This window comes from Cydia splendana, chromosome 7 (assembly GCF_910591565.1).
Source record: "Cydia splendana chromosome 7, ilCydSple1.2, whole genome shotgun sequence".
Classification (NCBI taxonomy): domain Eukaryota; kingdom Metazoa; phylum Arthropoda; class Insecta; order Lepidoptera; family Tortricidae; genus Cydia; species Cydia splendana.
In genome coordinates, this window is record NC_085966.1 from 13,096,624 (window position 1) to 13,119,694 (window position 23,071).

General features: G+C 38.7%; 2 protein-coding genes across 6 annotated transcripts in view; both read right to left on the reverse strand.

The window, feature by feature from the left end:
- Positions 1 to 524: 524 nt before the first annotated feature.
- Positions 525 to 9,803, reverse strand: LOC134792175 (uncharacterized). The gene is made up of 5 exons (XM_063763415.1): positions 9,657 to 9,803; positions 8,072 to 8,203; positions 5,524 to 5,643; positions 4,208 to 4,263; positions 525 to 2,554 (listed from the first exon to the last, which is right to left on the reverse strand). The coding sequence occupies exons 1-5, from the start codon at positions 9,660 to 9,662 to the stop codon at positions 1,942 to 1,944; spliced, it is 927 nt and encodes a 308-aa protein (XP_063619485.1). The 5' UTR covers positions 9,663 to 9,803; the 3' UTR covers positions 525 to 1,941.
- A 5,496-nt stretch (positions 9,804 to 15,299) lies between these two features.
- LOC134792157 (uncharacterized protein DDB_G0284459) overlaps positions 15,300 to 23,071 on the reverse strand; it is a 130,690-nt gene continuing 122,918 nt past the window's right edge. For all 5 annotated transcript variants that reach the window (XM_063763383.1, XM_063763384.1, XM_063763381.1 and 2 more), the window contains one exon: positions 15,300 to 15,501. In XM_063763383.1, coding sequence (XP_063619453.1) covers positions 15,315 to 15,501 — 187 coding nt within the window. In that variant the 3' untranslated portion in view covers positions 15,300 to 15,314. The remainder of the gene's footprint in view (positions 15,502 to 23,071) is intronic.

The following is a 23,071-nucleotide window of genomic DNA, read 5'->3' on the forward strand; positions in this document are numbered from 1 at the left end:
GAGTCTAATTTGTATATTTCGTCAAATCATCACATTCATTTTATTTTGAATAGTACCTAACTTTAATCAATGCTGCTGGGTTAAAAGTGTTAAAACTGTTTCTGACTAGCAGCTACCTGTGACTCCGTTCGCATATAACTCGTTCATGGCATTTCTTTTTGAATAAAGATTTAGGAAAAATATTCATAGTTACGAATAACATAGCTATAAATATTCATTCTTTTCATGTTCAGCATTTTTTGCGCGATTAATTGATTATCTAGAAAGCGTCTACTAAATGGTCCAATGTAACTGTAATTAGATACTCAGACATAAACATATTAGTAAGTACCTACATGATCGAACGGATTGTCCGCAGGGCAAAGTACCTAGCGATAGTATGGAAACCTTCGATATAAAGATATCGTAAGTATTAATGTAATCGTGCCGCTGTCGAGAATGACTCAGTTCCTGGGTATAACACGATTATGTCTACGATTTATGTATTCTAGTTTGACTTGAGGTTAAAGAAATAAAAACCAATACAAAATTAAAACTATTTATTGAAACAATTTCAAAATAATATTTTGTTTTACTAAAGCTAGTGGGCTTAAGACTCACTTAACTAACGTAGGAAAGCACTGAGAACGAATAAGATAAGTAGCCATAAGTACGTTGAGTAACGCGAAGATGTTATTACACTTTAATTATACTAGGTATGATAGGTATCAATATAGGATATTTATAATTAGGCTTCGTGGAAGATTAATACAACTTGACTATGTATGGCTAATTACATTAAATTACGTTAACACTGAACATACAAAATGCTTTAAAATGACTTCCGGACAACACAAATGCCTGGTCTCATTGTTATAAAGATACAAATTACTGTACGGATAAAAACTGGCAACATTGGTGTAGGCAAATTAATGAGATCTGTCATCCGAGTTACCAGAGATTATGTTCTAAATAATAATTTGTAGCTTCATAATATTGGGACCTATAGAGGACATGTTTGTACCTATATGATACCTACTGACGCTACTAAATAACTCTAAGGAGCAAATAAATTATGAAACTTTCAATAATAGTTACAATGGTTAACAGGAAGATATAACGTGGAAACGAATCAAGTTCTTACAGCCACTCTTATCACATATTACAGCTTTATATCTACTAGTTTGTTTACTACCATAGAAAATCTAGGATAACCACTTTATCGCCTGTATACAAATTTGTAAATTAACCCTACAAAATTAGTTCCTGTTGTTTTTGCTAACTGTATGATACAGAGGTCAAATTTTAGCCTTAAAATTAGGATAATAAAAAAAAATGCTCTATGCAATTGAAAATTACGAAACGAAACATCGACTGTTTACATCTCAGGTCAATACAGTTATTTATACTTCGAATACATCGAGATACATACTTTAATCGAAATGATTACACCGTTATAATTTGGCATCCAATAACTATGCGTTCATATAGTAGCTTACTATTAGCCTCGCGAGTGGAATCAATAAATGCGAACAAGCGTTGCCCCAACACCCGTGACACGGACTGATGGCACAATTCCTCCACACACATAGCCAGCCGCGAATTTGTACCTAAATATTTTAAGTATACGATTCAGGATGTATTTAAGTATCATGCAGTATGGGGAACTTATGTAAAATGGTAATAGATACGTGCTCAAAGCACTGTTGGCAAGTTCATGGGCCTATATTGTACATTTTGGTGCTGTCAAAATAAATCTACAAATATTTAACGAGATGCACCAGCGTATTGCACAAATATAGGTACACAAAAGGCCCGTTTATTACAGATGATTCAATACTAGTGGATACGACATCAAAATGAGAAATGTAGAATATAAAATCAAAATACACTTTCATGTACAAACATTGAATTTGATGACATTTGAATGCGAAACTGGCTCTCAAGACGAACGGACGCGGTTCAAACAGCGCTCGCTTTGACAGTCTTGGCGGAAAGAAACCTCTGCTCGATAGACCTCCGGGGGATACCACTGATCTTTTTCGGCGAATAAACATTACAGTTGATGGATGACGGCAGGGACTTGTACCCGCCGTCAGAGCTGTAGTCCGTGTCGGTGGACTGTCCGTTTAAACTAGGACTGTGTCTGTTGCCGTTTACACTCTCCTTGCTGCTGATGCGACCATTATACAGGTCTCCGTACGATGTGTGGTGTTTGATCATGTTCTCTTCGATCACTGCGTTTTTAGCGAGCAGCGGTTCCGCACTGGAATACGCTTGGTTGTGGAAGTTCTCAATGGAACGAGATCTGGTCGAGTATAGGCTCTTGCGTACCGTCTTCTCCCCTACGGAGGAATCCCGCTTGACGTACCGGTTGGAGTCGCTGTTGGCCAAGGCCTGGAGGTACTTGGAGCCGACCCGGCTGTTGGTCTTGAGCTGGACCGCGTCCGCCCGCCGCTCCTCGTCCTTCCGCGCACCACACTGGCACTTCACGGTCCCGTTGACTACAGGCCTCTTAGTCTTTTGTGCTTCACTGTACACCGGCAGCTTCCTCCCGCTAGCTTGTTCATTCCAACTGAGAAAAATAAATTAATATTAGTGGGTGTAATAACTTGTTTATTTCACCGGTAGATAACAAGTCAAGGTTCGAACGTTTTAAAAAGTAGGTACCTCAGTAAAGAGAACATTTTAAGTAAAACATAATCGGGTTTAGAATCTTGAAAGATAACAATACTTCATACTTATTGCTTATTTACTCTTTACTATTAATCGTATGTAATACAAATTTTTTGAACGTTAATTTAATCTGTAAGTACTTAGTTTGAAACAAATTCTAAATATAGGTTGTGCCTTTGAATCTCACCTTTACGTTCTACTGGGCAGCGTGTAACAGAGAGCGATTTCATAATCAAAGTAAATTAGAAATTAGTTCCAAAAAAGAAAAAACCAGAAGGACAAATCACACGACTACCTACAATACAAAAATAATGCAACGTTCCAACATTCTGGAAACCACAATTGTGAAAAATCATGTGCCAAATCGTGCTGTTAAATCAATCGTTAAGTAGCGTTCATACCCTTCAACCCATCCAGCACAGGCTTGAAGACAATAATAATCTCATTACGTAATGCTTTAAAATAACTAGTAGTTACAGGCGATATATACATAGGCACAATATGACTTTGTTATACGATTTCATCGAGACTAACTCTCATGCATCACTTGATGTATTTATAGCAACAATCTTCAATATCCCTATCGGACGTTCTGAAGAGGTCGCCCGGTTGGTAGGCGAGATGCAGCAAGCACAACACATTGACGGAACACAAGAGGCAAACAGCGAGAAAGCAGTCGAGCCACGCTACCTGCTGCGACGGACGAACGCCCCCCAAGTGGAAACTGCACCGGTATCCAAAGACAACATTTGCCCAAAATCCAATTTGAATTAAAAGCAGCATGTGAGGAAATTAGAACATGATATTAAAGTCGATGTCGATACAGTAGTACCACTACCAAATAATCAAAACATGGATTTTAACATGTCAGATAGGAGCAATGAAGTTACAATGGCTTATTGACCTATTGTAGTCTTTCTATAAGTTGGTTGTATTGAAGAAGCCAATTACTAATGTCCAAATAGTGGTAGCACTATAATGATTAAGATAGTAAAATCTAGATGAATTAGATGAGGTAGTAAGTATTTACAAAAATGAAATAGAGATCAGATGAAAATGCCTGCGAAATATGGAGTGACTGTGAGAGTGACTCTGCACATCGAATAGGGTGCAAAGGTCATCTTCATGTTCATATAGTCTCTTAAGGCTAGAATCCATCTGGAGTTCCTGATGTCAGAAGCCAAGTTCTGGGTTTTTGAAACGGTGTTGTGGATTATAATGCTGCTAATATGTTCTTGACATAATGAGAAATAATAACAAGGGATTATAGGCGGCATGTAAAGGACGGTGATAAATGAGTGCAGTGTGTGTAATATAGACTGTAACGAATTTATCGAAGTGATGATAAACCTAAAACAATAAATAATAAAATATTTAAATAATTACAACAATATGTTTATGTGAGAAAACTGCTGCTTTTAAAACATGTGTATCAATGAGAATATTCTGAATATTTACATAGATAATAGTGGTGTGTCACAAAGTAGCATCTTAGGCCCGTAACTATTGGTGTCGTAAATGTGTGTTAACAATAGAAATGAAGTCAAATTACCTCACTAAACCGGAATTTTCAGAACTCGTTAGCGCCGAGCTCATCGGCGGCCGCAACTGAAACGAAAACATGCGATTGTTAGATTAAACTCATAATTAATGTAATAAATGAGGCGTGATCCTCGAATACTTCAACGCATTGTTTGTCGAGCACCTGATACTTCGTATTTAATAACTTCATAGCATAAAATAATTTACGAGTTTAGTAAATAAATATTTCATCCCACTTGCTCATAAAGCCTGGCCACGCACGCAGTTTAAAAAATAAATTAGATTTTTTTAAAGTTCTTTATAAAACATTTTTTTTTTCACAATTTCAATCGTGGCTGTATGTCATGGATCTCTGCTTTTCATGCCTTTATGTCAAATAATATTTGTAATTTAACCTTTATTTCGTTTCGTTTTCGTTTAAAAAAAGCTTTTATTTCGTTTAATTTTTTTCCTCGCAAGTGTGGCGGAAAACTTGATTTCGTTGTTATGAAATTGCCTCGGTGTCGTGGTTTTCGTTAATTTCAGACGCAGACTATAATATACCTACACATGACTGGCATGAAAATTTTAACACCTTTGACTTTGTACCATGAAAGCATGAATGATACCTCCCAGGGAGGTTGACGCCACCAAGCGACGCGCGTAAAAATTTCACTTCAGTCACGAATGAAGTGCTTCAACTTAATCTAGAGACTGTAAGTTTTTTGAAGATTGACAGGAAACATGGAAGATTTTTTAATGATAATTGATTTATTCGTATGGCATTACCTATGAGTCGTTCCACATTGATAATATACGAGGCAAACGAGCAGACGAAGACGGAACGGAGCAATTACCGCGACCTGCAAAACCAGTGGGGTTGCTCGTCCGTTGCCGACCCTTATGGGAGTACGCTCTTTTCTTGAAGATAAATAGTATCGGTGCGGAAATACCGCGGATAATACCGCGTAAGTACTATTTGGAAAGAGGACGCAAATAGGGTTACCAGATGACAGGAATTTTCCTGACATGTCAGGAATTTTGGCCTTTTGTCAGGAACGGGGACGGAACACGGAAATGTCAGGAATTTTTTGAATAGACGATTTTTTGAATTTATTGAAGACTTTTTTATAAAGTACCTTTTTATTTACTTAAATTAATACAAATAATAAATTTAAATAACCTTAAATTTATAAAACACGGCTATCGGCTCAATCGGGCGGCCATCGTCGTCGTCGTCGTCCCCCCGCCCCCGTCGTCGTGAAAAATATTCGGAAATCACCAATTTTGTCAGGAAATTCTAAATTTGTATCTGGTAACCCTAGACGCAAATAAGCAGATGCTCACCCGATCAGTCTGTGTGGCGACGTTGCAGGTGTCGTCGGCGCGCGGCTCGTGCCCCTCCGACATGCGCAGCATCTGCGCCTGCAGCACGCGCACCAGCCGGTCGCGCTCTTCCAGCTGACTCTGCAAATGGCAAGGTTACAAGGTGAAAATCCGACTAATTTCAAAAGATTATTATTATACATTCTTCGATCTTTGGGAGAACCATATTATGCAGTCGAATGTTTATAAGAGCGATTTCCCCGCGATCAGGTGTTACGTACCTATTTAAAACTTTAGTACATTGTAGGAGAGGACGGAAAACCGCTAAAAGATGGACGAGTGCGTTTGAGGGCTGACACGTTAGTGGAGGCCCTCAAATAATACGAGTTCATCTTTAGCGTTTCCGGCCGAGGCATTACATAGTGCTTTTCACGACTACTGCGAGGAAATAAGAAAACATTTGCATAACCATAAGTACTAGCCCGCGATTTCTCTGGTAGCAAATTACTAGCCACTGCCTGTGCTGTCTCTTGAATTTCGGTAGGCGTCAGCGTAAGAATATCATTTTCTTCACTAGAAGAACTCATTTTTATAGCGAGCGTAGATACGTGTTTCTTGTATTTTTAGTCAAACACAATTTACACTATCCAATTCAGTAAGTATTTTCAGATCCCGCCTTTTTAACTTTTTTTATCACTTTTAAGAGGCGTTTTTCTGTTATTTGCTTCAAACCGACTCTAAACTTAGAAGCGTTTTTGCTAAAAAAAAACCACAAACAGCTACAAAAGTAAAAAACGCCTTAAGCGTGAACTGAATGGATAATTGTTAAAAAAAATGAACTGAATGGTTTTGACATTTCTTTTTTAGGGTTCCGTACCCAAAGGGTAAAACAGGACCCTATTACTAAGACTCCGCTGTCCGTCCGTCCGTCTGTCACCAAGCTGTATCTCACGAACCGTGTTAGCTAGACAGTTGAAATTTTCACAGGTGATGTATTTCTGTTGCCGCTATAACAACAAATAGGAGAATAAAATAAAGATTTAAGTGGGGCTCCCATACAACAAACGTGATTTTTGTCCGAAGTTGAGCAACGTCGGGCGGGGTCAGTACTTGGATGGGTGACAGTTTTTTTTTTGCCGTTTTTTGCATTATGGTACGGAACCCTTCGTGCGCGAGTTCGACTCGCACTTGCCCGGTTTTTTTTTTAAACAAGAAATTGGTCCTATAAATAACCTAACTTTATTTTTGAAGGAAAAAGTTGCGCCAAAAAAGACCTTTTATTGACTTTTATGTTTTAAATGATACTCATTTGCTGTAGCGAACCGTCACCAATGACAGATGATGATGATAACAATGAAACATTGTAGTAGTGGTGGTTCAGGTGCTACAGCTATTGCCTACTTTCCAGCTTTGTTTTAGACCATCTATATTGCCACATTTCCGAACAGTGGCGTGAAAAGCAAATAATACTCCAATCTCATTTCATTATGCTCGATCTTTATATCAATAGTACATTGTAGGAGAGGACGGAAAACCGCTAAAAGATGGACGAGTCGTTTGAGGGCCGACACGTTAGTGGAGGCCCTCTAATAATACGAGTCCATCTTTAGCGTTTCCGGCCGAGGCATTACATAGTGCTTTTCACGACTACTGCGAGGAAATAAGAAAACATTTGCATAACTATAAGTACTATCCCGCGATTTCTCTGGTAGCAAATTACTAGCCACTGCCTGTGCTGTCTCTTGAATTTCGGTAGGCGTCAGCGTAAGAATATCATTTTCTTCACTAACTCATTTTTATAGCGAGCGTTGATACGTGTTTCTTGTATTTTTTAATCAAACACAATTTACACTATCCAATTCAGTAAGTATTTTCAGATCCCGCCCTTTTTACTTTTTTTATCACTTTTAAGAGGCGTTTTTCTGTTATTTGCTTCAAACCGACTCTAAACTTAGAAGCGTTTTTGTTAAAAAAAAACCACAAACAGCTTCAAAAGTAAAAAACGCCTTATGCGTGAACTGAATGGATAATTGTTAAAAAAAATTAAATTAATGGTTTTGACATTTCTTTTTTTTTTAACAAGAAATTGGTCCTATAAATAACCTAATTTTATTTTTGAAGGTAAAAGTTGCACCAAAAAAGACCTTTTATTGATTTTTATGTTTTAAACGTTACTCATTGCTGTAGCGAACCGTCATCAATGACAGATGATGATAACAATGAAACATTGTAGTAGTGGTGGTTCAGGTGCTACAGCTATTGCCTACTTTCCAGCTTGGTTTTAGACCATCTATTGCCACATTTCCGAACAGTGGCGTGAAATAATAATTTCTGACGCTGTCTGTAAGATAGATATATAGCTGACCTTGCTTACCGCAATCAAAAAATTATGTTACGCGTACATAATATAATATGCATGCATGACGAAATCTACATTCAGAGAAGCAAAAAACCTAAATCTGCACCACAAGTGAGTAGGTACAAAATTTGCATTAAGTGAAAAGTTTTCAAGTGTACATGATCCTTGGATTTGCAGCTAGCAATGGGTCAAGAGTTTGGGAGTACAGACCTGCAGGTAGAGGATCTGCCGTCGCATCTCGGCGCAGGCGTCCGGGTGCAGCGGGGAGGCGGGGGGCCGGCGCCCGTTGACGCGCGCGGGGCTCTCCGCGCACGCGGCCAGCAACGGGTCGAGAGTTTCGCTCTGTAACGTCATAACACAAAGGTTAGTGGTGGGTTCTAGCCTTTTTATCTCGTTTTCCCATCACCTGCAAGTCAAAATGCTCGCGGTTGTCGCGCATGAACGATAAGAAATAAAAGGAGTGAAAAAATATGTCAGGTTGTCCATATAACTTTTCTTCGTCCCCATGCGGGGCGGTTGCGTGTGCCGCGACCTTAGAAATTATGGAAACTGATGAGACTCTTATAAAACGGCTTTCAATGACTAACATGTTAAGGGCTCAACTTTAATCTTGTGGGAACCATTTGAAAACAATAAAAAAAGCAATGCCAAGTATGTAGGTAGCTTATCCTCAGATGCATGTTTCTTTATTGTGGCGATAGGTTAGATTTGAGTCGCTTTATGTTTGTAGTGCATTGCATGCTGTTATTAAAACTAGTTTATGTCATCTAGTGATATGACTAGATAGATGACATAAAATCGGATGGAAATATATGAAATATGAAACAGTAGAGTAGAGCCTATTAACTGAAGTGGTATTAAGAGTCACTTTAGCACATCACAAATTATGTATGGAAATTAGTCAGCCTTCATTATTTCCTCGTTTCTAAGCCTCTCTAAGAAATACCTGTAAAGTGACACTAAACGTCCCAGTGCTGTAAGCTAGTAAGTAACATGAGCTATAAGATCGGAAAGAAGGAAATTATAAGCAAGTCATCTAAGTTACAGTATGGTGAAAGTATGCCGTAAAAAGAAAGGCAGAAGCATTAACAGTGGTATTGAAGACTGGCAGGGCTTCATTTAATACAAATGTTATTGACATTTAATCACATTAATACACAATTCGTAAATCCAAAAATCACTTCAGATCATGAAGCATATCATGACCCCGTTTTTGGCATGATAAAACAAATAAAGTTAAAGTTAAGTTTTTATTAAAGTAGGTACTCATCTCCTTTCATCAAGTAATATAAAAGTATTTTTCATATACACTGAAATAGGCTTAACAGATATTTTTTCCTGGTTGCCCTGAAAACCAGCGCCATGACGAAGTATCTTAGTCATCGGCATATGCTGAGTGGCATCCATTTTGGTGTTAGAATATATTAGAATAAGATGTATTATAGGTTAAGTTTTATGTTTTACACCAAATAAAGTATTTCCTTCTTTCTTTCTTTCTTTCTTTCTTATACACGTAATTTTGTATTAAACGATTCCTCTGCATAAACTGAAAGCAAATCGACTTTTTAAATGATGTCTCATGACATGGCGGGCGAATGATCACTATTTTGAAAAATTTACGATTTCACCAGAGAACTGGCAACACTTGCTGTACAAAATGCATAATCAAAGTTATAGAAAGTTCAAGTGACCATACGGCGTGTCATGTTACGAGGTGTCAAAAAGGTGGTATTGCGCTCTATTAGGTAGGTACTTATTAATTTATTATTGCAAATGGCAGAGGCGCGTTACTTACACTCATCGAATGATGCTCTTCCCCCGGCTGCGTGCAGCAAACAAGGCGATGCAACCAAACAGACAAACGTTACAACAAACACGCAAACAAACAAAAATGTGCCAACTAGCCTATAGGTACATTAGCAAAACATTGATGTCTCGTCCGAAGTGGAGCGATAAACGACAACTGTTACTATCACTATCGTAGTGATATGGATGGTGTGGCTTCGAGTTGTCGCTTGATCGCGTCAGTTAGGAGAGTTAGGACAATTTATTGCGTTCAAATTGACCAAACAGGAATTAGAAGCCTCAATTAGCTAATATCGTTCGTCTTAACCTGTGTAGGTTTGACTTATGTTTTTGTAAGAAAGGGATAAAATAGAAATTACCTACTTAACTAATTGAGGCTTGTAATATTTTATAAAAATTAATTTGCTTTGACAATAGGTACTTAGCAAAATAAAAGGAGTCTCAGATTTAAGTAAAAAAAAAACATATTAGTATTTGGTCAAATTTACACTAACTAAGAGCCATAGACGGACTGTTCGAATCAGGCTAACTGAAAAAAAAAAAATTGTTTTCCGATAAACTCTAGTGTTATTTTAAACGTCAAACTTCTATGAAACTATGACGTAAAAATAACACTTGCAGTACGTGGGCTATCAAAATCCCTGCAGACTTTTCTTGGTCTAACTGTAGATCATACTTTGAAACTGCAGATTGACATCTTATTGGCCTTTAGCAGTTGGTCTATGGCCTTTCTAGTCAGACATTGTAAGTCCCTATTATTATATATGTGGCATTATCTATGAAAAGGGACCTTATTGTCTATGGCGCTTACGACGCACTGCGTCGCACGGCGTGGTATTTATATCAGAGCATCGTTAATAATGGCGGAAGCGCCATCGACAATAAGGTCCCTTTTCATAGATAACGTCACATATAAGGTGTTACTTTATTACGAGTAGGTAGTTGCAGATATTTTAACAGATGATAGTACTCGGTTCCTGAAGTATATTTATTTAAGTATGAAACATTATAGCTTTTACGATGTTTTTTTGGAGAAAACTGAAAAATAAATTTGCTACGTAAAAACACCCTGTTAATGTGATTATTAACCCTTTAGCAGGCTGACAGTTCAAAAACGACAATCGATGTCAATCTTACTCACCAAAAATAGAACAGATGTTTGAAGTGCCTCATGTGGGAAATATATATCCCTTAGCCTGGTAAAGGGTTAAATGTGAACAGATTCTAGTACCTCTTTTACCTAACACCTATCTTTCTGGCCATTTCACGTTATTGGGCAAATAAACCCCTTTCCTTCTGAGCCCACGTGTCCTGCCCTAATACGAACCCGACCTTCCTTTACTTAAGGCAAATGAACTTGTTAAACTGTTAACCGATACCGCGACATACGTATCGATTGCACAACAATGGTTTACTCCAAACATAGTAAATGCCTTTTATTTTTCCTTTCCTGTAACTTTATACGTTTGTTTTCGCCCCATTCATATCCTTACAAATGGCAATGCCAACAGAGAACAAAAAAGTAGAAATTTGATAGCAAGCCTCGTGGGGGAACGTGGTCTATCTGACATGTTCATTGTTTCATTTTAATTATACATTAGCTGCAAAAACATCTAAGTAATAAAGATCTAAAGAACGCAGTTTCAATTAGGCATTGTGCTATAAAGGCGGATTAGAGTCATTAGCTATCTGAAATTTCCCAAACACTACGAGGGAACAATGAGTGTAGATTTGATCTATGGGACCTATAGAATAAATTGTTGAACCGCACATGGGAAACGTAGGTAGGTACTTAAAGGGAGTCTACACACGTATCAACACAGATATCGTTTGAGCTGATCACTCACACTTAGGTATCATAGACACAAATCCACATTAGACCATTAGGCTGTAGGTATCTTTCTTCGGCGTACAGACGCGATTGGCGTTGTATGAGTGCCACCAAGTGCGCCTAGCCTTTGTCAAGACACGCTAAGTGATAACATTTGATGCTGGTTTTGAATCGCGTTGTCCGAAACGAAGAAAAAGAGAAATATGTTTCGCTTCAATTAAACGTTATGAAGCGAGCATGACACGAAGTACATTCTATGCTGGCTTGCAGCCGCGTGGTCCGAACCGAAGGAGAGACCATTTATAGCATCAGCAATTTTTGACTATGTACTTAAAAATATGAAACGCGCGTAGTTGAATGTGGTGATGCCATAATGTTAACTCGCGGCCACACATGATTGGTCGGGAGGTAACGGCAACGCGTGCTATTAGAGTAACTAGGGGGAAATTACAAATGAGCGCTACTTCCTACATTTACGCCCTTACTTGCACACGTCAACATAATAATCATGCTTTCTCGTTATGCATACCACACACGTAAATGTTACCTAAGTACATGTATTTACACAAGAGTAAGTCACAATCAGAACAGTAAATCGCATTTCTACATTCAAACATGTTCTATAATTCTAATGGAAAGAAAGGTCTGTAAATGCAGTTATTGCGTTTTATTAAACTACGAAGCTATTCAAACTGACGGATAAGTTTAATGAGCAAGGAAATTGAGTTTACCCTGGAAACGGAAGACCCGATTTAGATTTTTATAACCGACTTCAAAAAAAGGAGGATGCTCTCAATTATTCGCAATCGAGTTGAGAGTGAGTGTTTAGCTGTGTATTATTTATAATGCAGGTGTTATTTTAAACGTCAAACTTTTATGAAATTATGACGTATGTATAAATAACACTGGCACTGCGTGTGCTGTCAAAACCTCTGCAGACTTTCTTTGGTCTAACTCTATTATTTTGTGTTGTATTGCGCCGTTAGTTACTCTTGTTATGTGCATGTACATAGAAGGTCCGTTTAAGTCCGGACGTTAAATGAAAGTACAAGGTTTCGAATAAGCTTTATTCAAACCCGGTATACTTGAACCGCATAAGTAATTATGTGGCTTGAACCATGTCACAGTTACAATCAAATAACACGAATAATGACTTGTATATGAACGTAAAGTTAATAGAACAGGTAGGTAGATTAGTTGGGTGGAGGTGGTTGGGTGGATCTAAGTAGGTATTTGGATCAAAAACTTTTTTGTTGTGGCTTTGTGGACATCTTAAAATAAATGAACTTTAAAGCCTAATTTTCTTTCTGGATCCTTTCAGGCATGTTCCAACCTTCTACTTCTTAAAAGCTGTATGGTTAAAGCCTTAGTAAAATGTACTCAAATCGTTAACTTTCGTATTGCCAACAGGAAAATCTCCAGTTTTCCCCAACGTTTTTGACGAGATTTCTATTTTTTATCGAGATTATTTTCTGAGGTTCTTATAGTCTGTACTTGATAATTGACGGCGGAATAATATTCAACCCAAAAATATTATTCAGTGTCGTCTACAATTTTTCGTTACGGTTCATTTCATACTGCCCTGCCGTATGTGATGTGCAACCTATTGAATAATGGCTATTATCCGCTATAAATCTAGATAGGTAATGCCTACAAAAAGTAACAAGGAAGCTAATTATTATAGGTTAACAGACAGCTACCTGTAAAACAGTAATAAATGTGATATGAGCGCTGATGAAATCTAAGACTATTATTTTTATTAAGCACAATTATAGTAGTATACCCTATAATGGACACGGAACCAGTAATGGGACAAAAAAACACAATTCCTCTAAAATAAGTATATAAAAGTAGTTTATAAACACTGGATATATTTTTATCATAAATAAGAGTCCTAGAGCTGATTATGTTTGAATTTTTATTAAATTCGGTTATTTTTTAAGAAATGTGCGTCAACCCAAAAGTTGTCGTGCCACTGAAAAAAAATATCACTAAAAATTCTTAACAACTTCGCTAAGAGAGGTGAGTTAATTTATTAAATTTTAATTAATGAATACTTGATGAAAACTAGAATGTGTTTTGTTAATTGCATTTACCATGAGATAAGGTATACAACACACTATGTTGTGACTCCACAGATGTAAAAAAATAGTGGTATTTGGCCCAATCCCATTATAGGAGCTGTAAAACTGCATACCTCCTATGATGGGACAATTGACATAATGATGCTTGCCATGCCATAATTTCATGTTTTAAACAACACAGAAGTAAAATGTAGTTACGAAATATTACAACCAGGAGGTATTCTCGGACTTAGGATAAATTAATATCGTTTTTCTAAACTTTTATTTAACTTGCCTTGTTAGTTAGTGTGGGTCAAATCTTGGTAGCTGAATTTGACCCACTTTTCGATTTCCGATTCAGTTGACATTTTGTGTAAGTACGTAATTAAGTATGCAAATCGGATGATAATGCAATATTATGATAACATGGACTTGATCTGATGATGGAGACAGGAGGTGGCCATGGGAACTTTATCGCAATAAACCCTAACTAATTGTGTTTGGGTATATTAGAATTGTCTCGATGAATCTATTACAATAATAATTGGCTGTGGAAAGAAAAATACATTCAGCGATAAAAGCTTATACCAAAAATTGATTTTTTTGCCATAACTTATTCCCCATTTCAATATTTTATACTGATAGAGCAATGTCCATTATAGGGGGCCCATTACTGGATCCACGTCCATTACCGGGGGCCCATTACTGGAGCTTTGGTGTCCATGACTGGAGAAAAAAAGCATAGTTTTAATTTGTTAATTATGTGGAAACTCATTGCAGTATCTTTGATACAACACGCCTAAAACATGACAGACGGATAGGACTTTCATCTTTTAACACGCTAAGCGGAAGAGCATTTACATGTACAAGGGAAATATCATAAATACTCCAAATTTCCTCTTAAATGTCCCATGACTGGTGCTGTTACTATATTACAGGCTGTAAAGTTGCTGATACGTAATTAGAAAACTAAACCTTGCAAAGACAAAAAACAGTTCTTGCAGTCACTACATGCATGCATTTACAATACCGACCAATATTAACCATATAATTTCTATATCAGGTGCCATAAAATATGTAAGTAATGTTTGTTTGATGAGATCTAGTTATAAAAAGTTGCAAAGATATTTCAGTTATATTCTATTGGGCGGTACGTATGCTAGCAACATAAAATTAGTAAAGACATATTCTAGCCTATGTGTGACTAAGGCACTAGCTAAGGCAGACATCCTAAGGAAAATTACAAATGCTGGAATTGTGAAAATAAAGCCCATTTCTGACTTAACGGTAAGGAATCAGCACGAAGATTCGAGTTACTAAGGCAAAACTGTGATTTCATAACACGCCGATTTCCTCGTGTACGCACGACACGCACAAATTCGCAACTTGTGGGCTGAGCGGTGAATGACTCAAACCCGATAAATGAGTATATGTACCTATGTGTTCGTGCATATTCGGCTGGCCATGAATTCAGTTTTGTCTCAAGCGACCCTGCCTCTGGTCTGGTAATGGTAACTATACCGATTCCGCACTGCAAAGGCAGAATTACCTATAGTCGGACCAAACTAACTCTGCACCGATTTCGTCGTGACAAAGTGTTAAAGTGCCTTCATAATGCCATATTTACATGGAAATTGAGGTTTATGCTGACACCTTTAATTGTAAAGTCTGTGCAGAGTTAGCTTAATCCAACTCTATGTATGGGGGTCAAGGGTCATAATGCATTGTGCACTATACAAGGACAAAGGACCAATCATGCTATACGTGCCTCCTGCAAGACTCGCTTAAGCTGCAGCAGCACCGTCTTGATGTCCACGACATCCTGGAGCAGAGTCGCCGGCGCGGGCGCGGGCGACGCGGTGCCTTCACTGGCGGCGTCGGACGGCGTCTGCGCGCGCGAGCGCTGCAGCAGCCGCGCCGTGCGCACAGGCAGGCTGGCCCTGGGGACAACAATATCAACTTTGGTAAAACACGTAACATTCTTATGGCGTTATTCATAAACGTGTGTGAAATAAAACTACGAATAAAATCTATTATATTCTAAATCTAATAAACCGTTGGTAATCGTTTGTCCCTATCCGACTTTTTGACATTTCCGTTTTTTAAAAAGAGACAATTTAACATAGGTTTGTGAGAGGTTGCTAATAAGTTTTATGAATAAGGCGATTAGACTTAAGCTCAGTTGCACTAACCACAATTAGCGGACTGATCAACGTCACCCAATTGTGAGCTACAATAATTCCTGTACCTACCTATTACCTACATTCTTACAATAAAATTTAGCAAACGCGTTAACGGAGACAGACATTTCGGTCAACCGAACATTAGAGCCGGTCAGTTTCAACAAACCATCGGTCACCGTTAAAACGTGCGCTAAATTGTATTTTTTTTCTTAGCCTACTTTGGTGTCCCACTGCTGGGCGAAGGCCTCCCCTCGTTTTCTTCACTCGACCCTGTCATCGGCATTTTCCCACCATTTGAGTAGAATGTGTTAGAATATTGTTGTTCTATGTACAAATTGTATTACGTATGAAACTAACCTGTTTCTCTTTGACGTCCAATGTTGATAATATATTACACTATTTAAACACTTAACACAACATCACGTGAATTTTACAGAATTTGTTATTTATGTGGGTACGATACGAAACCACGGTTGACAAGAGAAACAGTAAGTTAACCATTAGAAAAGTCCATTGCACCTACTACTAAGATTTGTAAACTACTTTGAAGTGATTATATTTCGTATTAATATTATTAATATTAATATTACTGATTAATTATTGAAAAGATGTTCTAATAGTTTTATTCTGCATAATTCGATAAATAGACGAGGTACATGAGAAACTAATTCTGTGACGTCACTTATCGAATGACAAGTGGCATGATCAACCAGTTGGCAGGTAGAAATGGGTATAAAAGGGACCGACCGATCCATTATTGATCATTCTGATTTGATCATTCTGCATTCTGCTTTGCCCTGCAGCACTGAGTTAATCATCGCCAAAGGAATATTGAAAGTTAAGTAAATACTATGTTGGTAATTATTGTTATAATTATTAATTATGTACTTACTTGATCAATTAGATGGATTAATTAATTAATAATTAAGTAAATCATCTCTTACTGAATTATAAACTAATAGTGATTGTGTTTATAAGTTGTTGATGATAATGTTAATAAATTTGAATATTTACTTGAATAAAACAGTTTTATTCTCAATTACATCTGTTTAATATTTTATTTATCTTACTTATAACTTAAATACTATCCAGTTCTTGATTTAGCAGCAGTTTTACATAGTTATGAATCAAGGTAAATAAATATTAACTTCCTGACAAGTTATGCATTGAAAATAATATTTACTATTAAATTATGTGTTTTTTTTTAATATTTTAAAAATTATTCATTTATCTAACATCAGAAGTGGGATTGTATCCAGCTACACTACATAATATACTTACACTACATATATAATTTCAGACGAATTTGGAAGCTGTGAAAAGCCTTCTGAAAATGGTTACGAAAACCGTCTCCGGTGCTCGCGGAAGAGACAAGGACATCGTTTTTACCACCTTTGACCCCGCTACAAGTGACAGTGGAGCAGAGTCCTGGTGTACCACGAAACTATGTGCAAGTAGAAAGATATGTAGCAACTGTAATTAATATGTTTAACATAATGTGCAATGATTCGTCAGATTGGCCGAACGGTCTTTGGAAAGTTTATTAAACATGTTATGTAGCTAAATGTATTTTTTTTGTTTTGGTATTTTATAAAAGATAATATCTGCTGTAGAATTTGGCATTTATGATACGCTAATTGGGTCTACGCTGGTCGGTCATATACTTGGTGTCAACTAACTTAACGGCAAGTTATGCCTTGAAAAGTAATATTGACTATCAATTTTGAGTTTTCATTTATCTAACAAATGCGTCCAAGTCGTCCCGCCATCTCCTTTTCGGTCTGCCTAAACTCCGGCCTGCACCGTCTATTGTGTTCCGTGGGTCCCACTCAGTAACCATTTTGACCCACTTTTCTGGGTGCATGCGGCAGACATGTCCAGCCCAGTCCCACTTAAGCTTAGCGGTCTTGACGCCTACATCTACAACTCTAGTTCTGGAGCGTAAGTAGTTCCGTGTTTCTGATCCGATCAGTTCTGCGAACACCTAATATACTACGCTCCATTGCACGCTGGCAAACCTTGAGTTTCGATTTTAGAGCCTCAGTTAAGAGCGCTATTACATTTCGGCGTTGAGCGAGTTTAGGTATTTTACGCGCTGCGACAGGCCGTGCGAGCTCAGTACGCCGATCCCTTCTACCACACTCGCACTACAATGATGGATTAAACATTCTTGATCCTTCGCGAAGCATATTGAAATCAATCATAACAACACTAACTGTACTTAACTTTTAAAGTTCTAAAACTGTTATTTGGTAAGTACGAAAATACTAAATGCAGTGCAAATGTACATAGGGGCTGTTCATAAATTACGTCATCTATTTTTGACGATTTTTGACCCCCCCCCACCCCTCAAATCATCCAAAAATCAAGCTTCGGATGAATCTGTTTCCTCCTACGTCATGTTACCATCATCCGATGTCCAGACCCCCCCCCCCCACTCCTCCCATTTGAAACGACGTAATTTATGAATAGCCCCATACTCGTACTTATGAAGGTATATTACTCGAAAGAAATTATAGGTACCTACTCGCTTATTTACATGTTTCGTCATTGCATTTGGTACCTATAGGTTGTAAAGTTTGTATCAACGAGGGTTTAAAAACGAACTGGTACTGAGGATCTGATGATGATTAAGGTGGTCACGGATACCAATCAACCATGTAGTAACATGATTAGGCTCGTTTGATTCATCTCAACAAGATCTTTGACACTGAAGATACACAGGGTCTGATGATGGAGCTGGAAGGTGGCCACGGGTACCAGTCTATCATGTAACTAAACAACTTCGTGTTTGGGCTCGTTTGATTCGTCTCAACAAGATTTTTGACACAAGACAGTACTCAGGGTCTGATGATGGAGCTGGAAGGTACCATTACCAATCAACCATGCAACTAAACCACATCGTGTTTAGGATCGTTTGATTCGTCTCAACAAGATCTTTGACACTAGGTGATACTCAGAGTCTGATGATGGAGCTGGAAGGTGGTCACCGGTACCAATCAACCATGCAACTAAACCACTTCGTGTTTAGGCTCGTTTTATTCGTTTCAACAAGATCTTTGACACAAGATAAAACTCAGGGTTTGATGTTGGAGCCGGAAGGTGGTCACCGGTACCAATCAACCATGCAACTAAACCATTTCGTGTTTAGGCACGTTTTATTCATCTCAACAAGATCTTTGACACAAGGTAGTACTCAGGGTCTGATGATGGAGCGCGAAGGTGGCGACGGGTACCTGTCTATCATCATCAGCTCCATCATCAGACCCTGAGTAGTATCTTGTGTCAAACATCTTATTGCGACGAATCAAACGAAGCCAAACACGAAGTGGTTTAATTGCATGGTTGATTGGTACCGGTGACCACCTTCCGGATCCATCATCAGACCCTCAGTACTACCTTGTGTCAAAGATCTTGTTGCGACAAATCAAACGAGCCTAAACACAAAGTGGTTTAGTTGCATGGTTGATTGGTACCGGTGACCACCTTCCGGCTCCATCATCAGACCCTGAGTATTATCTTGTGCCAAAGATCTTGTTGAGACGAATCAAACGAGCCCAAACACGAAGTGGTTCAGTTACATGGTAGACTGGTACCCGTGGCCACAGTCCAGCTCCATCATCAGACCCTGAGTACTAACTTGTGTCAAAGATCTTGTTGCGACGAATCGAACGAAGCCAAACACGAAGTGGTTTAGTTGCATGGTTGATTGGTACCGGTCACCACCTTCCGGATCCATCATCAGACCCTCAGTACTACCTTGTGTCAAAGATCTTGTTGCGACAAATCAAACGAGCCCAAACACGAAGTGGTTCAGTTACATGGTAGACTGGTACCCGTGGCCACCTTCCAGCTCCATCATCAGATCCTGAGTACTATCTTGTGTCCAAGGTCTTGTTGAGACGAATCAAACGAGCCTAAACACGAAGTGGTTTAGTTGCATGGTTGATTGGTACCGGTGACCACCTTCCGGCTCCAACATCAGACCCTGAGTACTATCTTGTGTCAAAGATCTTATAGAAACGAATAAAACGAGCCTAAACACGAAGTGGTTTAGTGGCATGGTTGATTGGTACCGGTGACCACCTGCCGGCTCCATCATCAGACCCTGAGTACTATCTTGTGTCAAAGATCTTGTTGAGACGAATCAAACGAGCCTAAACACAAAGTGGTTTAGTTGCATGGTTGATTGGTACCGGTGACCACCTTCCGGCTCCATCATCAGACCCTGAGTATTATCTTGTGCCAAAGATCTTGTTGAGACGAATCAAACGAGCCCAAACACGAAGTGGTTTAGTTGCATGGTTGATTGGTACCGGTGACCACCTTCCGGCTCCATCATCAGACCCTGAGTACTATCTTAAGTCAAAGATCTTGTTGAGACGAATAAAACGAGTCTAAACACGAAGTGGTTTAGTTGCATTGTTGATTGGTACTGGTGACCACCTTCCGGCTCCATCATCAGACCCTGAGTACTATCTTAAGTCAAAGATCTTGTTGAGCCGAATCAAACGAGCCCAAACACGAAGTGGTTTAGTTGCATGGTTGATTGGTACCGGTGACCACCTTCCGGCTCCATCATCAGACCCTGAGTACTATCTTGTGTCAAAGATCTTGTTGAGATGAATAAAACGAGCCTAAACACGAAGTGGTTTAGTTGCATGGTTGATTGGTACCGGTGACCACCTTCCGGCTCCATCATCAGACCCTGAGTACTATCTTGAGTCAAATAAATACATATAGAATGTCAGGTCGTTTCAAATATTTTTAATCCTGTCCGGTAGTTTATTAAACTGTACCATTATAAATTATAATACTATAAAAACGGTGCTAGGATCAAAGTCTCTCGTTGCGGTTTACACGCACACAGTATAGCGTTTTACACGGCGCCCGCCGCACACAATGATAAAAAACCTCGTCGTCACCGTTGAAAATGTGCGGAGCCGACCGACACACGTCCTGCCTCTACAAGCTCTGCCGCGGCACTGAGCTGGCGCAGCGCGCGTCATCGGTAATATAGAGTAGTTTTCAAAAAATTGCCAAAAGATTATAGTAGAATTTCATAAACACTAATGTATACCAACAGTATAAGCAAACGTTGCAGATTGCTTGAGTATGAAAATGACTTCGATATTGAGTAGATTTTCGTAGGAATTGACACTTGTTTCGGAGAGAAAATCGAGTTCGTTTTACTTTGATTTTCTCTTTCTCAAAGGTATGTAGGAAAAATATAGTTTGATATGCCTAAAGTACAGGGTATTAGTAATACAAAATAGCCAGGTTTAGCAGAGTAAAATTCTCAACATTTCCAAATAAGAGCTCGCCATTCAGTGCTTCACGGGGTTTTTCGGAAACGACCATCAGAAAAAAAATCATTACTAATTTAATAAGTCCTTTTTCTAATATTTACAACGATATTTATAAAGATAAGAAGACGCTTTTACTGGAACAAGTACTCATTGTTTCTAATAATGAGCGCAAAGTCCTGAATTTCGTCGACTAGTATCATCAATTTTGTATTATTTCGACTTTTCTTGTAAGAGCGCTCTTAATGACCAAGTTTGTGCACCGTAGGTTAGAATGGGCAGGATGCACATGTCAAGGAGTTTGCGCTTAAGACACAGGGGAAGGTCGCCCTTCATTAGCGCTTTCATGGACCAGAAGCTCTTCCAGGCGTTCTCGATACGTCTATCGATTTCGACAGACCGCCTGTTCTCTAAGGATGCTATCTGGCCCAAGTAAAAGTACTTGTCGACATACTGCCCATAGTGCCCATCCACCACAATGCTATGTTTAGCTTGATTGGCCATCAACTGAGTTTTCGCTCTATTCATTGTAAGTCCAACCTCAAGGCTCGCCGTGCTGAAGTCTTGGAGCATTTGTTGCAGATGTGATGACGTATGGGAGAAGAGGACTATGTCGTCAGCAAAGCGCAGGTTTGATAACCTCTTGCCGCCGACTTCAATGCCCATCGTCTCCCATGAGACCGCTAGCTTTTGAAATATCTCTTGGAGACAACTGGTGAATAATTTTGGAGGTAGCGGATCGCCCTGTTTGACGCCTTTCCCTATTCTGAATACGGGGCCGGGTGCGCGCAATTTAATGCTAGCTGTGCTATTGTTGTAAATAGTTCCAACGAGCTCAACATATGCCGTGTCTATACCCTGATTCTGCATGGCGGAGAATATGGCGGAGCTTTGACGCTGTCCAATGCTTTGCTATAATCAACAAAAGCAAGGTATATAGGGACATTGACATCGTTGGACTTTTCTATTATTTGATTAAGAGTGTGGAGATGGTCAGTGGTGGAGAAGCTAGGTCGAAAAAACACTCGGCTCGGTGGGTCGAATTGTATTGTATGGAAAAAATCATAATCCATTGCTGATTCTCATTGATCAGTTGTCAAATGTGATTTTTTTTTTACAAATGGCCCTTAGGGTCGGTTAGATTTACCTTTAGGTACCTATTCTCCTTGCTTTTAAGTAATTTAAAGCGTGAAAAATTGTTGATGAACATCAACTTTCTCTATAGTTAACATTGGTTGGTGTAATGTGCCCTTAACGGAGCGTGGTTTATAGCTTGAAAATTGTAATTGGGTTAGTAAATACTTCTCTTCCACAACACCGTAACAACCGTTGGAAAACTCAATCAATTGTTTACCGTATTACGCTTCTCACGCAGCAAATTCTAAACTTAAACTGGATTTTCCATAGAAAAAAACATACCTTTTTTCTATTTTATTGCCGTTATGATTTTTATGCGTGATGTGACTGATGTGGCATCCTCACCCTAGTCAATCAGATTTTATAAAATCATTCAGACTTCATAAAATCGATACTATTAATCGTAATAAAGTAAAAAATAAAAAAATAAAGTATGTAGTTTAAACTAAACTTGTCAATCTCACACCATCCTTCAAGCAATTCTCATCATTAATAAGTTTAATAATGTCAAATATACAGTCAGCAGCAGAAAGTTGCTAAGCGGGCGAGGTATTCAAAATTACCTTGACACGCTCTAATTCTCTTAGGCCCACTTGCACCATCCCACTAACCCGGGGTTATGCGGTTAAACCGTTAACTCAGTGTCAAATCGTACTGGTAACCATGGTAACTCCAGGTTTAATCGGTTAACCCCGGGTTAGTGGAATGGTGCGAGTGGGCCTTAACAATAAACTCGCGTCAAGATCATTTGAACACCTGGCCCGCCTAGCAACTTCTGCTGCTAACTGTACCTAACATTAACTCGTATAACAGATTGCCAATTCCACAAGTCATCGGGGCGGGTGCGACGCGCGCCCTGTCAAATTAATTAGCGAAAATAGGGC